Consider the following 12,879-nt stretch of genomic DNA (forward strand, 5'->3'; position numbering starts at 1 on the left):
TGTTTCTCGGTAGGGTTTCAACCCCCTTAGTCCTACTCCGCCAGCATCACAGTCGTGAGCACTTTAAGGAGCGCCTTGTCACTATTCAAACGTCACTGCACTGTGGTGCTCTCGAAAGTGGTCAGGTGAAGGACACACTTGAGGGTTGTCGTTAGCACCCACGCCACGGCCGCGGTGGTGGGAGAAGCCCACGTTTACAGGTGAGTCGCGTCTTCCTTTGAAGGTGCTGCCGCGTAGTCATCTTTAGCCATCAGCATGTACGTTGACTCCATCCCGCGTCGAAACTGGAGGGTAACGAGGGCAGGTGGCAGGAGGCCGTGCTGGCCTCGCCCCAAACTCCCAGACCCCTGCTCTCACCGGTACTTGGCCGAAACAAGAGCGCGATACTTGAAGGATTATGGTTGAATATTCGACCCGCCCCGTACTGAGCTTCGTCAGCACCAAAGCAGCTTCTCGTTGAGTCTGATGACGTCACTGACGAAACTGTCCGCGCCGATGAAGTCACCCGCGATGACGTTGGTGCACCGTGAGCCCAGCCCCGGGCACTGCGCTCGGACCCAGGTGCTCAGGTACGGCACTTCGGGCACCGTCATCTTCTGCAGGGACTCACACGGATGCACCAGGATGTATTCCAGGTTCTCCGTAAGTTTGATGCCAGCCACAAACAACCCGCCTGAAATAAGGAAGTGGCAGAGCAATTATGCGACACACGCACGCTGCTGCATATGTCCCGTCTCACACTGCCACCGTCACCCGCTTGTCTTCCCCATTACCCATTTCAGAAGTTAGAGTTCTGACGGCACAATGCTCAGCAGAGGCCTCATATTAGTTGGACTTTGTTACAGAGGACGCTGGCCTGACCATTGGCCTCAAAGATGTCCACATCCTAATCCCCATGTGGTAGACAGAATAATGTCCCCAAAGATGCCCACGTCCTAATCCCCATGTGGTAGAATAATGTCCCCAAAGATGTCCACATCCTAATCCCCATGTGGTGTACAGAATTATGTCCCCAAAGTTGTGCATGTCTCAATACTTGGAACATATGAATATGTGACTTTACTCGGCAAAGGAGACTTTGCAGATGAGATTCAGTTGAAGATCCTGAGATGGGAGATTGTTCTGGATTATCTGGGCAGGTCCAGTGTCATCACAGTGTCTTTATAGGAGGGGGACAGGAAGATTTGAATACAGAAGAAGAGTAGGTGACATGGAGAAGGAAATAGGTGGAGAAAAGGAGACTCGATGTGGGGCCCTAGGCCAAGGCCTGCTGTAGCCTCCAGAGGCTGGAAAGACAAGGAAACCCATTCTCCCTGGAGCCTTGAAAGAACCTGTGACACCTTTTGTGGATTTCTGACCTCTGGAACCTTAAGAGAATAAAGTTCTCTGCAAATGGTTTTTCATTCTTATCTCCAAAGTCTCGAACCTTGTCAATTACATACACGTGAGAGGGCGAGATAGTAAAACAGCAGACAGCTGCTCCTGGTCTGTGGTGCCTGGTTTTGTGCTGTTCCCTCAGGACCCATCTCTCCTGGGTCACGCTTTGCAGTGTGAACAGCAGCACGTTGGGGCTGATCCAGCCCAACCCTAACCCTGTGCTGTGCGGGGCCCTTCATTGCTGCAGGCCTGTGATTCCTGCCTCTGAAGGACGCAAGATGTGGTTTGCAAAGCTGCTGCACCAGACGGACCCCAGTGAGTTTTTTAAAAATTGAGGTGAAATTTACATACTATAAATTCACCATTTAAAAGTGACCAATTCGGTGGGTTTTAGTGCATTCACTATATGTGCAACCACCACCTCTCACTAGTTCCAGAACATTCTCATCATCCGAAAAGGAGACCCCGTACCCGTTAGCAGTCAGTCCTCATTCCCGCTCCCCAGCCCCTGACAACCTGCTTTCTGTTTATGTGGATTTACCTGTTCTGGACATTTAATGTTAGTAGAATCCTACACTGTGTGGTCTTTTGTGTCTGACGTCTGTCACTGAGCATCATGTGTTCAAGGTTCATCTACGCTGTAGCAGGTGTCAGAGCCCTGTTCCTTTTCATGGCTGCATAGTATTCCACTGTGTGGATACAGCACACTGTCTACTCACTCAACCCCAAGGGCCACCTGGGGTAACTCATCCCTGTAAACGTCCTGGGCCCCACCCATGACATAGGACCAGTCGATTCCAACATCCAGCCAGGTTTGGGACTGCATTCCTCTCCCCCGAAATCCCATCCTCTGGAAAGTTTCTCATCACTGTGCTTGACAACACTGACCAAAATGGCCACAACATCAGGAACTCCTTTCTGTAAAGACAAACCACTGATCAAAGAACCACAGAAGGGCAGCACTGAGCACAAAACCCACCAAGGTGAACGTTTTTAGTGGAAACACTGGGGCAGGTGGAGCCGGCTGCAGGAAGCCTATGCTGGCTGGCGTCTACAGCCCTCCAGCCCCGGTCCCTCTGTGCCTCTGTCCCTCCGTCAGGTGTCCTTGCACCCAGTTGTGGAGCCCCTCTGGCCCGTCACATTACTGGCTTGGGCAGACAGGGATAACACTCGCATGGTGTTAGCATGACAGGTCAGTGCTGGGTTTGTTTCAAATGCAGTTGTAGATCACGCTGGCTCAGAGGAAAAGGCCAGAGGTGTTTGCTAAGTTTGGCCCAAGCAACAGCACACAAGGCACCAGGCCACCTGCTACTGGTTCATAGTGAGAATGATGGTGCCCCAGGTCCCTGGAGACCCAACAAGTCCAGCGAAGTCTGACAAACCACTAAGAAAAAGGGAAACGCAGTGGATAAAACAGGCAAATGGAAAAAGAAATGCACAAAAACACGCGAATCCCATGCCAGTCGTCACTCAGGGCAGAGGCCAGGCGCGGACACTGGGAAAGGACGTAGGGACACTGAGCGTGTGAGGGGCTGGGGGCCTGGAAGATTCTGCACAATGCGTGTCAACTACCATGGTGCAAAACAGGACTCTGGGTGGGGTTTCGTCAAATCATGTCACATGCATGAGCTACACACAGATGAGCAGCGAGGAAGGTCAGAACCAAATAAGATGTTAAACTTGATAGCAGAAGAGAGATGTTGACACACAGAGATTGAGATAGAGAGAGACAAACTGGGAGAGGCTGAGAGCTAGAGAGAGAGATGGAGAGACGGAGAGAAAGAGAGACAGAGATAAACCGAGAGAGACAGAGAGACAAAGAAACTGAGAGAGACAGACAAAAAACTGTGAGAGACAGAGAGACGGAGATAAACTGAGAGAGACAGAGAGATGGAGATAAACACAGAGAGACAGAGAGACAGAGATAAACTGAGAGAGACAGAGAGACGGAGATAAGCTGAGAGAGACAGAGGGCGTGAGCCGAGGTGGCACCGTCAGGGGCCAGGGCCAGGGCCTCGCATCTCACCTGCAAAAGGGACTGCGTCCTGCACAGGATGCTTTGAGACTAACATGCTCAGGTCTGTACAGGACTTAGCAAGCGCGTGGTGTATACACATGTGCATCAAATACCAGTCCTTTGTAAGCATGTGTGTGCTATGGCGTCTGTGGCATGTTTCTGACACTGCAGATCAATATGGAGTGCTCGTGTTTGTGCCCTGGAGCTGCAGACTAGCAGCTGCCGAGCAGAAACGGGCATGTGGGACTGAGAGGGAGTGAGAGCTTCCCATGCCTCAGCACTGGTGTGATGTGTATGTGTGTACGTGTGCACACATCACACTTCAAAAAGTTCTTGGGAAAACTGAATTGAAAGACAATATGAATCTGTGAATTTTTTGAAGTACTGTCATGTATACACACGCGTATGTACATGTGTGTCCACACACACGTGCACATATATGTAGACATGCACATGTGCATATACATATGTGCACACCACACACACACACACACACACACACACACACACACACACACACACACACACACACACAGTGACATGTATCACCTTTAAAATTCTTTCACTCAAAACTGAAAGCCAACGTGCCCCCAAGACTGCAGAAGTGTGTCACTGGCCTCAGTCTGGCCCTGTTCAGGAGTAGCTCCAGGTACCTGGGCGGCCGCAGCTCTTCATGCCCTCCAGGTAGCGGATCAGCTCCTGCACCTTCACTTTGTTGCCCCACCAGTAGCAGACCCCCGGTGACAGCTCCCTGTGCCGGCTCATGGTGTCCTCGTCCTCGTAAAAGATGATCACCTGCTGGCTCCGCGCCCACAGCAGGCGCAGCGTCGGCACCTCCTGGAAGGGACAGAGTTTCTGGGTGCCAAGTGAGAGGCACCCACAGTGCGTGGCTCCCACACTCTGACCAGCCCACGATGCCCACCCCAAGCCCCCAGGACCCGCTCTGAGACCTCTGTTAGCGATTCCAACAACAGGGAAGGTTGGTTTCCGCTGCAGATGTCCCTGTCAAAGGACAGAAAGTGTCTCCCAAGGCGGAGACTCCCATTTTACTGAGGGGTCTCCACAGCAAGGCCTGTCCTCTGTCAGGACCCCAGGCAGAGAGGGTGGGAGGGCAGGGAACCCACGCCTCCTCTGGGAACTCTACATAACAGAACGTCCTGCGGGCTCATGGCACCACCGTCGTCTCTATTTTATCACCAAAACACGCGGGCTGGGATGCTCTCCTTGGCCTTAAAGACGTCCTTGGAGAAATGCCACCCATAAAATGGTTTGAAATGAATGGTAACCTCGACCAAAAATGGACATAGATTTAACTTCTCAGGCTTTCTGGAGACTAGGCGAGAGCATCCGCCCATCGCCACCATGGAAAAGGGGAAAATCAGCACATGATGGAACTGTGTGGCCAAGTGAGCTGTCTCTCCCATTCACACTGGAAGTCCTCACCCTCGGTATCTCAGAGTGGGACCTTATGTGGAAGCAAGGCCATTGCACATGTGATTCGCTGAGATCGCTGTGCAGTAGGGTGGCCCTAAGTCCTGTGGGGGTGTCTTTATAGGAAGGGGGACACGGGGAGAATGTCGTGTCCAGTTGGAGGGATCCTGCCACAAGCCAGGTGCCACCAGACGCTGGAGCAAGGCTTGGAGCCCCCTCTCTCAGCGCGGTCTGGGGACTGTGGCCCTGTGGCCTCTGATCTCAGGCCTCTGGGTCCACAGCTGCGAGGCAGACACATCCCTGCCATTCACAGGAGGCCCCAGGAGACCCACACAGAGAGCACCCCTCAGGTTACGCAGAGTATCACGACCCTGCAGTTACTTCTAAACTAGTAACGGGCACAGCCTGAGGTGTAGGAGACACAGCTGTGAACCCGCCTTGAGGCCCTCCCTGCTGTCTGTGACACTCCACTAACACTGCTGCTGCCATCGAGCAAACTTCCCATGTGCAGCCGTCCCCACCAGGCCAGCTGGGCCCACTCTGCACGTAGGAGGCAGGAAGACCCCACTACACAGCCCCACACGCACCAGGATGATCTTGGGATCACACCTGGGTGGGGGGGCCAGGGAGCTAGTCTAGTCTGCAGATGACACCCCCCACCCTCGCCAGGAGAGATGTGGGAGGGACACTCACACCCCGTGGGCACAGCATGTCCCCAAAGATGTTCTGGATGCAAGTGACCAGGTACTTGTGCAGGTCCGTGCTCAGGCCCTGAAAGTTCCTGCAGGCTAGGGGGACCACCTCCCGGGGGTGCTTCTCCAGCCACTCTGAGATCTCCGTGAGCGTGTCCTGGGAGGCTAAGGGAGGGGCTCTGTCCTTTAGACATTCCCGGGGGCTCCAAGAAGACAAGGAAACTCCCCCCTGTGGAGGGGCTTCCAAGAACAAAACTTGCTCCACAGATGTTCCAAATCACGTACAAGGAAATAGATGAGGCACACGGTCTAGCAGAAACCACAGTCAGGCCATCTGGCTAGGGCTCCATGGTTGAGGGAGGAGGCGGGGGGAGCGCAGTACAGCGGGAGAAGGGTAGAGCAGGAGCCTTCTGGGTGGAGAAGTGTGCATGTGTGCATGTTTGTGCATGCATGTACATGTGTGCGAATGTGTATGTGTCTGTGTGCACGTTTCTCTGTTCACACGTCATTCCCATGTAAATGTGAACACGCGCATAAGTGTGCATGGGTGTGAATGTGTCTGTGTATGCACATGCGTCTATTTGCATGTGTGAACATGTGCATTATGTCTGCATGTGTATATATGTATATTTGTGTGTGCATGTCTGTGTGTATGTCTGTGTGCATGTTTGCATATTTGCTCATGCATGTACATGTGTGTGAATGTGTGTGTGGGCATGTGTGCGTGCATGTCTGTGCGTGTGTCCAGGTACATGTGCATGTGTGTGTGCTCATGCATGTCTATGACTGTGCATGTGTGCGCCAGTGTGCACGTGTCTAAGAGCTCACACATGGCCATACACAAGGTGCTGCCTGTGCAAAGGTGTGAGGTCTGGAAGCTGCAGGGAGTGAGCAGGGCCTGTATGGACAGAGTGGGCCCCAGGTAGGGCACCTGCAGACCCAAGGGTCCTGGGTCCACAGCAAGGGCACAGGCAGGACGGTGACTTTTACTGAGACTCTAGTGCTCCTCCCGCAGCAAGTAAGAGCGTGAACTGAGAACAGCGAGACGAGCCTAATCTGGGGGCAGGGAGGCGACTCTGCACACTGCACGAGCTGCTCGTCACCCCACCTCCCGGGCCCAGCCACACCTCTACCAGCGAATCTCCCGTATTGCCCTGGGGAGCCCTCATTCCTGGTGTGGGTTTGTAAAATCTCTTTCTGTGCCAAGCCAGCATCCCTGGGCGTGTTGTGCGAGTGGAGACGTATTGTTTCATGTCTGCCATGGGCTGGGTTTCCTGGGGTGGAGATGGGCTCCCAGGGATAGGGTAGTGGGAATTGCTCATGAAGCAAGAGAGGGACGATCTGTGTCCTGGGTCCCTTCTGTGCCCCTTGCAGGTGCAGCTTGCCTGGGGATGGGACTGAAGTCCCTGGGGAGGGACTCAGCTGCAAACCAACAGCGTCAGGAGTGCCTGGTCCTCAGGGGGCCTTCTGGTGCCAAGTGTCCTGCGGCTGCTGCAGCAAATGACCACAGTGACCAGGTTAAAACAGCACAGAGGAATCACCTTATGGTTCCGGAGGCCACACACCCAAAATGCATCGCAGGGCTAAGGTTAGGGTCAGGCTGTGGCAGGGCTGGGAGGCTCCAGGTGAGGCCATTTCCTCCTTTTCCAGCTTCCAGAGACCCAGCATCAGGGCATGTGGCACTTTCCTCCATCTGCAAAGCCTGTAGTGCACCATCTTTAATCTCTCTTGAGTCTGACCCTCCTGCCTCCTCCTCTGAGGACCCTGTGAGGACCTCGGGCCGCCGGTTAAAGCCAGGACTCTCCCTCATCTCAGCTATTCTATTTGATTGCAACTTCAGACTCATCGGCCACAGGGTCATGTGTTCACAGACTCCAGGCATCAGGACACGAACATCTTTAAGACATTATTCAGTGACCGCAGGGACTTCCCATGGCCTCTGCTGTAAGAGCTAACTTTTGTCTCTAACTTTTGTGTATACAGTTTCTTAAGGAAGGAAGATTTAAATTTTTGTTTATAAAGTCAAATCTGTCTTTTCCTCTGTGGCTTTTGCATTTACTATCATCCTTAGAAAGGCTCACCACAGATTTGCCTCTATACTGTCACAGAACTCTCTTATTTTACCATTTTGATCTTTAAACATCCGGTAACACATTTAGATGCAAAATAAAAGGCAAGCGTCTCACTTGGCCTTTCCGTCCACTGATCTGAAATGTCTTCTTGTGACTGTGTTAAGTTCTTAGAATTATATCCACTTTTAAATTCCACATTCTGATCCCTTGGCCTACGGAATCAGTGTGATGGTGTTTTAATTATTGCTGCAGCTTTATTAATATATAGCAGTGGCTCCCACAGCAAATCTCCTTTCTTACTCCTTCCCCCCCCCCCCAAAGTTTTCTAGATAGTCTTAACATTTTTAAATCCAGATAACTTGAGGGTTATTGCGTCGGGTGAGAGAAGCGTCTCCGGAGGGCCTGTGTGGGGCTGGGGGACAGTCTGGGGTGGGAGGTCTCTGCCCACGGGGAGCTCCCTCCCAGGGTCTGGACGTGTCTTTCTGTCCATCCACATCTTCCACATTCCTTACCGATGGCGCCTGTTTTCTGTATCTACATGCGGCAAATTGTTCAACTTATTTCTACGCATTTTATATTTTATTGCTGTTGTAAATGGAGGGGGTAGTTTTTCATTGTGCTTTCTAACTGGTAAATTTTGATACAAATCATATATTTAAAATTATTAGCAGCCATACAGCATCATAGTGATTTCTAAGCATTGTAGACAAACTCACTTTTACCCTTTCCTGCTGCCTTGGGACGGGGCCGTCAACACCACGGCTCCTGCAAACCTGCATCCCATGGATGTCTCCCAGCAAGGCTGCAGTCACCAGCCCACCCCACACACCCCATACTGTGCTGTGCCATCTGAGATGCCCCCTCTCAGCAGGGGGAGTGCGAGGAAGGGGAGCTGGGACCTCCTCGCCCTTCATAACAGGGACAGCAGTTTAGTGAGGGGCTGCAGCTCCAGAATTCTACCTGAAAATAAGCTCTTTACACTGAAAACGTTGTTTGTATAGCTGAGATTTCCAAAAGGCAGAGGCATTAAAGAGATGAACGGCAGCCTCGTATCAGGTGATGGAGTGAAAACACGCTCCCTTCATGAAAATCAGCCAGTGGGCGGGAGAGCTGGGAGGGATCCTGAGGTGTCCAGGGGCATCGGATGCCGAGCTGGGAGCGGGCGGGCTGCCAGACGCTGCACGTCCCCACATGCAGGGACTCGGGCCTTCCGTATTAGGGATGACAGACCAGCACACAGCCAAACACTGGGGGCTTAAAACAACTGACTTTATGACCTCTCGGTCTGGAGTCCAGAAGTGTGACATCCAGGTGTGGCAGGGCTGTGCTCCCTCCAGAGGCTCTGGGGGAGGATCCTTCCTGCCTCTTCCAGCTCCCGATGGCTCCAGGCATCCCTGGGCTTGTGGCCACTTCACTCCAGTCCCTGCTTCCATCTTCACATGGCTTCTCCTCTGTGTCTGTGTCTCCTATTCTGTCTCTTATGAGGACACCTGTCATTGGATTAACAGCCACCCTAATTCAGGATGATCTCAACTAATTACACCTGCAAAGACCCTCTTTCCACATAAGGTCCCATTCTCAGGTGACACCATTCTCCCCACTGCATCAGGTGTTCTTACACCTAGTCGTGCCTCATGCCCAGGCCTGACCCAGGGAGGTCTCTCCTCTCTGAAGTCCTGACAGCACCGCACGGCCAGGCCATTCGAGCGGTAGGATTGAGGCCGTTGGAGTAGTCTAAGTGGCAGAACAACTGGCAACTCTCCGGAAAAAGTACAGATCAGATCCTGCTCCACCAAAATAAGTGCATGAATCAAAGATTTAAATGTCTTTTTTAAGGTTATAGAATTCTGGAAGAGAACCAACAGGGTCAGCAAACACATGGAGGAATCTCAACAGCATTGCAGAGGGAAAGCAGCAGATACCTGAGTATATTCTGTAGGATTTCCTCGGTGGAAAGTTCTAGAAGAGGCAAAAGGAACCTGGAGTGGAAGAAGTCAGGACATGGATTGCTTTGGTGGGGAGAGTGCTGACTGGCAATGTTTCAGGGGACAGATGGATGCACACGATTCAACAACCACGGTAAAAAAACCCAAGAAACAGAAACAAAAACAGACGGACATATAAACATAATGTTGTCCACCCACACAGTGGAATATTACACAGCCATGAAAAGAGTGAAGCTCTGACACCTGCTGCAACATGGATGAACCTTGAACACATGATGCTCAGTGACAGACGCCAGACACAGAAGACCACACAGTGTGTGATTCCATTTACATGAAATGTCCAGAACAGGCAAATCCACAGAGACAGGAGCAGATTAGTGGTCACCAGGGGCTATGGAGGGGGGAGGGGGGAGGGACTGCTGATGGGGATGGGATCTCCTTTTGGGGTGGTGGGAATGTTCTGGAACTAGATAGAGGTGGTGGTTGTACAACATTGTGGATGGACTAGATGTCCCTGAATTGTTCACCTTAAATGGGTGACTTGTGTGGTGTGTGAATTACATCTTGATAAAGCATGAAGAATAGAGTGCGCAGGGGCAGATGTCACACCTGAACGCACTGGTTATGAGCTCCTTTGAAAGAGACACCACTACGTCCCTTTCCTGTCTCCCTCTCTTGCTCCACGTTGCATTTCAAGACCAGCCCCCTCATGCTGAACGAGGTAGGGAGCCAGGAGGGCAGACCCAACTCGGCTGGCCCTGCGGGCAGCGGGGACAACCGAGGGCAGCATGGGGAAGCCGTGCTGGGCACCTTCCAGAACCTGCCACAGGAGGCTCAGCCATCGGGAGAGGTCTGATGAGCAGCATATCTTGCTGAAGGGGAGATCTGATTCTGCAGGTGTAGGGAAAACCCAAGTCCTGAGCTGAGCCACAGACCACCCTGGAGCAGCAAGGGCCACAGGTCAGCTGGCCTGACCCTTGGCCTGGTCCTCTGCCACCAGGATGTCTGAAGGTTGGTAGGGGAGTGTCTCCTGGGAGACGAGACTGGGCCCCTTTACAGAGGAGGCTTGTCCCCCCTTCCCCCTCCAAACTGCCTTCCTCCCAGCTGGGCCCACCTCCCAGTCACCTCAGGTGGCCCTACCCCAACCGCACCTGGCCACACCTGGTGCTGGAGCTACTTGGACCCACGTCCTTGATGGGCCTGAGGTTGGCCAGGAGGTGAGCGAAGAGCCCGCTTCCTTGTTTACAGAGCATTGAGGACCCCAGAGCCTCACTGTTCAGGGTACTTGACAGGACCTTTCTTCCTTGAGGTGTGCACTGGCCCTTCCCACAGTGGGGGTGCTGTGCAGATCCAGAGAACAGAATGGCCCCCAGCTGAGCCTGTGAGCTGTAGTGCCTCCTGGGGCGGTGAGCAGAGAAACCCAATAGGCATCAAGGCAACAAACCCCAGCACACAAAACTGCATCTCGGAGAGAAATGGTGTTTGACTGAGTGTCCAGGCTCACGTGAATGGGTCGCAGACAGCAGGAGAGGCCCAGGCACAAAGGCAGGCTCTGCTGAGAAGAAGCTCGGCCCCCTCGTAGCTGGAGGGCCACATGCGCAGCACCACAGAAAGCATCCCACCTTCACGCAGGTGCAGTGGGGGCTGTCAGTGGCGGTGCTGGCGGTGGGGATCCAGGCTCACCCACACCATGGTGGAGGGTGAACCACATGTGCTCGAGTTCATGGGCACAGATGGGACACCATGGCCCCTCCCCCTGGGATCCCCATACCTGCAGTGGCCACCGTGGCCTTTGCTGCTATAGACTCGTGTCAAGCATTCTTCTTTTGATTAAGAAGTCCCTGAGCATTTAAGTTTGCCCTGCTGGTGGGCCAAACCTGACACTGGAACTCCAAGCACAGAAGATGCTCAATGCACCTTTGACGGGGATGATGAATGCAGCAGTGAGGGGCCTGGAACTCCCATCGGTGTCCTCAAAGCAAGGACAGACTAGTCACAGGGATCATAGCCACTAATGCCTCAGCCGTAATGGCTGCCAAAGCTGTGCTGTCCTGGGGTACACCACGTGCCCTCTGCAGCCAAATCAAGATGAAGGAGACAGAGAAGGACAGGTGTATGTATATGTGCACGCATGTGTGTACATGCTTGTTCATGCATATGCTTCTGCATACATGTAGATGTGTGTACACATGTGCGTGGAGATGTGTGCAAATGCGCATACCTGTGTGTACGTGCACATGCTTGTGCATAAGCACATTTGTGTGCATGTATGCATGTGTACACGCCTGTATTTGTGTGCTCACGTGCATGCGTGTGCGTGCATACGCATGTGTGCAGATGTGTGCACATGTGTGCATCTGTGTGTGCGCGTGTGTGTGTGTTTTGCGGGGTTCCCCACACCCAGGACTGATCCTGCAGCCGGCATCCCTGCTTGGGAATGCAGAGAAGACCTCACCCTCACCTGGGAAGGAGAGGTGGTGGAGGGGCACGTCCCACAGCTGGGGGCACAGCCCCGTCATCCAGTCCGCGTTGGCGTTCCCACAGCGCAGGCTCGGGAAGCTGCTGGCAGCGCTCACCTGGCCGCCCATTGCAAGCAAGCCCTGTGCAACCCGAGGAAAGAAAAGAGGTTTTTTAGGGTGAAAACTTGTACTGGTTACACAGGGAGCATGGCTTTGAAATAAAAAAGAATCAACAGACTTCCCCGGAGGAGGATAGGGTGGTCTGGGCTGTGGGGAGATCGGAGATGGGTTCCTGAGGACGGGAGAGGGAGAGAGACGAGGAGGGGTCCTGAGAAACATGCAGGGGACCAGAAAGTGCCCCCCAATACCCACGGTAGATAAGGACTGTTCTGAGCCAAAAGCACTTGAGAAACAGCTGCCCACACCGCCCCGTGTGTGGAGGCGTGAGGAGCTCTGGTCCCAGTCACCAAGGCGACCTGCACGCTCTGCAGCCCAGAGACTCACCGAGAGGAATCCACTGAACAAACCTCCTACAATGACCCATCTCCCTTTAGTTTCCCCAGATACTTACCCCCCCCCCAACACACACACACATGATTTATGGCTCCGAGAAGCTCAGATTCCTTCCTTTGTCTAGTCCCCTCTCCACAAACACGTCAACCTTTGTTTAAGAGACCATCTCTTGGGGTTTTCATTTCATTCTGTGAGGCCACCACATGCATATGAAATAAACCTTTTCCCCTGTTCATCTGTCATTTGTCAGTTTATTTTGCAGGACCCTGTTCACAGAACCTAAGAGGGTAGAGAAAGGGTTTTTTTCCCTTCGTCTTCACACAGAATAGAGAGAGAGAGAGAGAGGGAGGGAGAGAAAGAGAGGTGCCCAGA

At 52.9% G+C, this 12,879-nt stretch overlaps 1 protein-coding gene across 1 annotated transcript; it reads right to left on the minus strand.

The window, feature by feature from the left end:
• Nucleotides 1–434: 434 nt before the first annotated feature.
• Nucleotides 435–12,123, minus strand: LOC134369056 (PI-PLC X domain-containing protein 1-like). The gene is made up of 8 exons (XM_063085254.1): nt 11,997–12,123; nt 11,040–11,157; nt 10,687–10,933; nt 10,511–10,565; nt 10,284–10,426; nt 5,519–5,674; nt 4,048–4,231; nt 435–673 (listed from the first exon to the last, which is right to left on the minus strand). Exons 1-8 carry the CDS (start codon nt 12,121–12,123, stop codon nt 435–437), a joined length of 1,269 nt encoding a protein of 422 aa, XP_062941324.1.
• Nucleotides 12,124–12,879: the final 756 nt, after the last annotated feature.

Source organism: Cynocephalus volans, unplaced genomic scaffold (assembly GCF_027409185.1).
Source record: "Cynocephalus volans isolate mCynVol1 unplaced genomic scaffold, mCynVol1.pri scaffold_35, whole genome shotgun sequence".
In the NCBI taxonomy this organism is placed as follows: domain Eukaryota; kingdom Metazoa; phylum Chordata; class Mammalia; order Dermoptera; family Cynocephalidae; genus Cynocephalus; species Cynocephalus volans.

Excerpts from the sequence above, each read along its gene's own strand:
- LOC134369056 (XM_063085254.1), bottom strand. The coding sequence starts at position 12,123 with ATGGGCGGCCAGGTGAGCGCTGCCAGCAGCTTCCCGAGCCTGCGCTGT. Across the intron at positions 10,566-10,686 it reads CCAGCACCAGGTGTGGCCAG|GAGACACTCCCCTACCAACC; the intron begins GTGCGGTTGGGG and ends CTCGTCTCCCAG. Across the intron at positions 4,232-5,518 it reads ACATGCTGTGCCCACGGGGT|GAGGTGCCGACGCTGCGCCT; the intron begins GTGAGTGTCCCT and ends TGTCCCTTCCAG.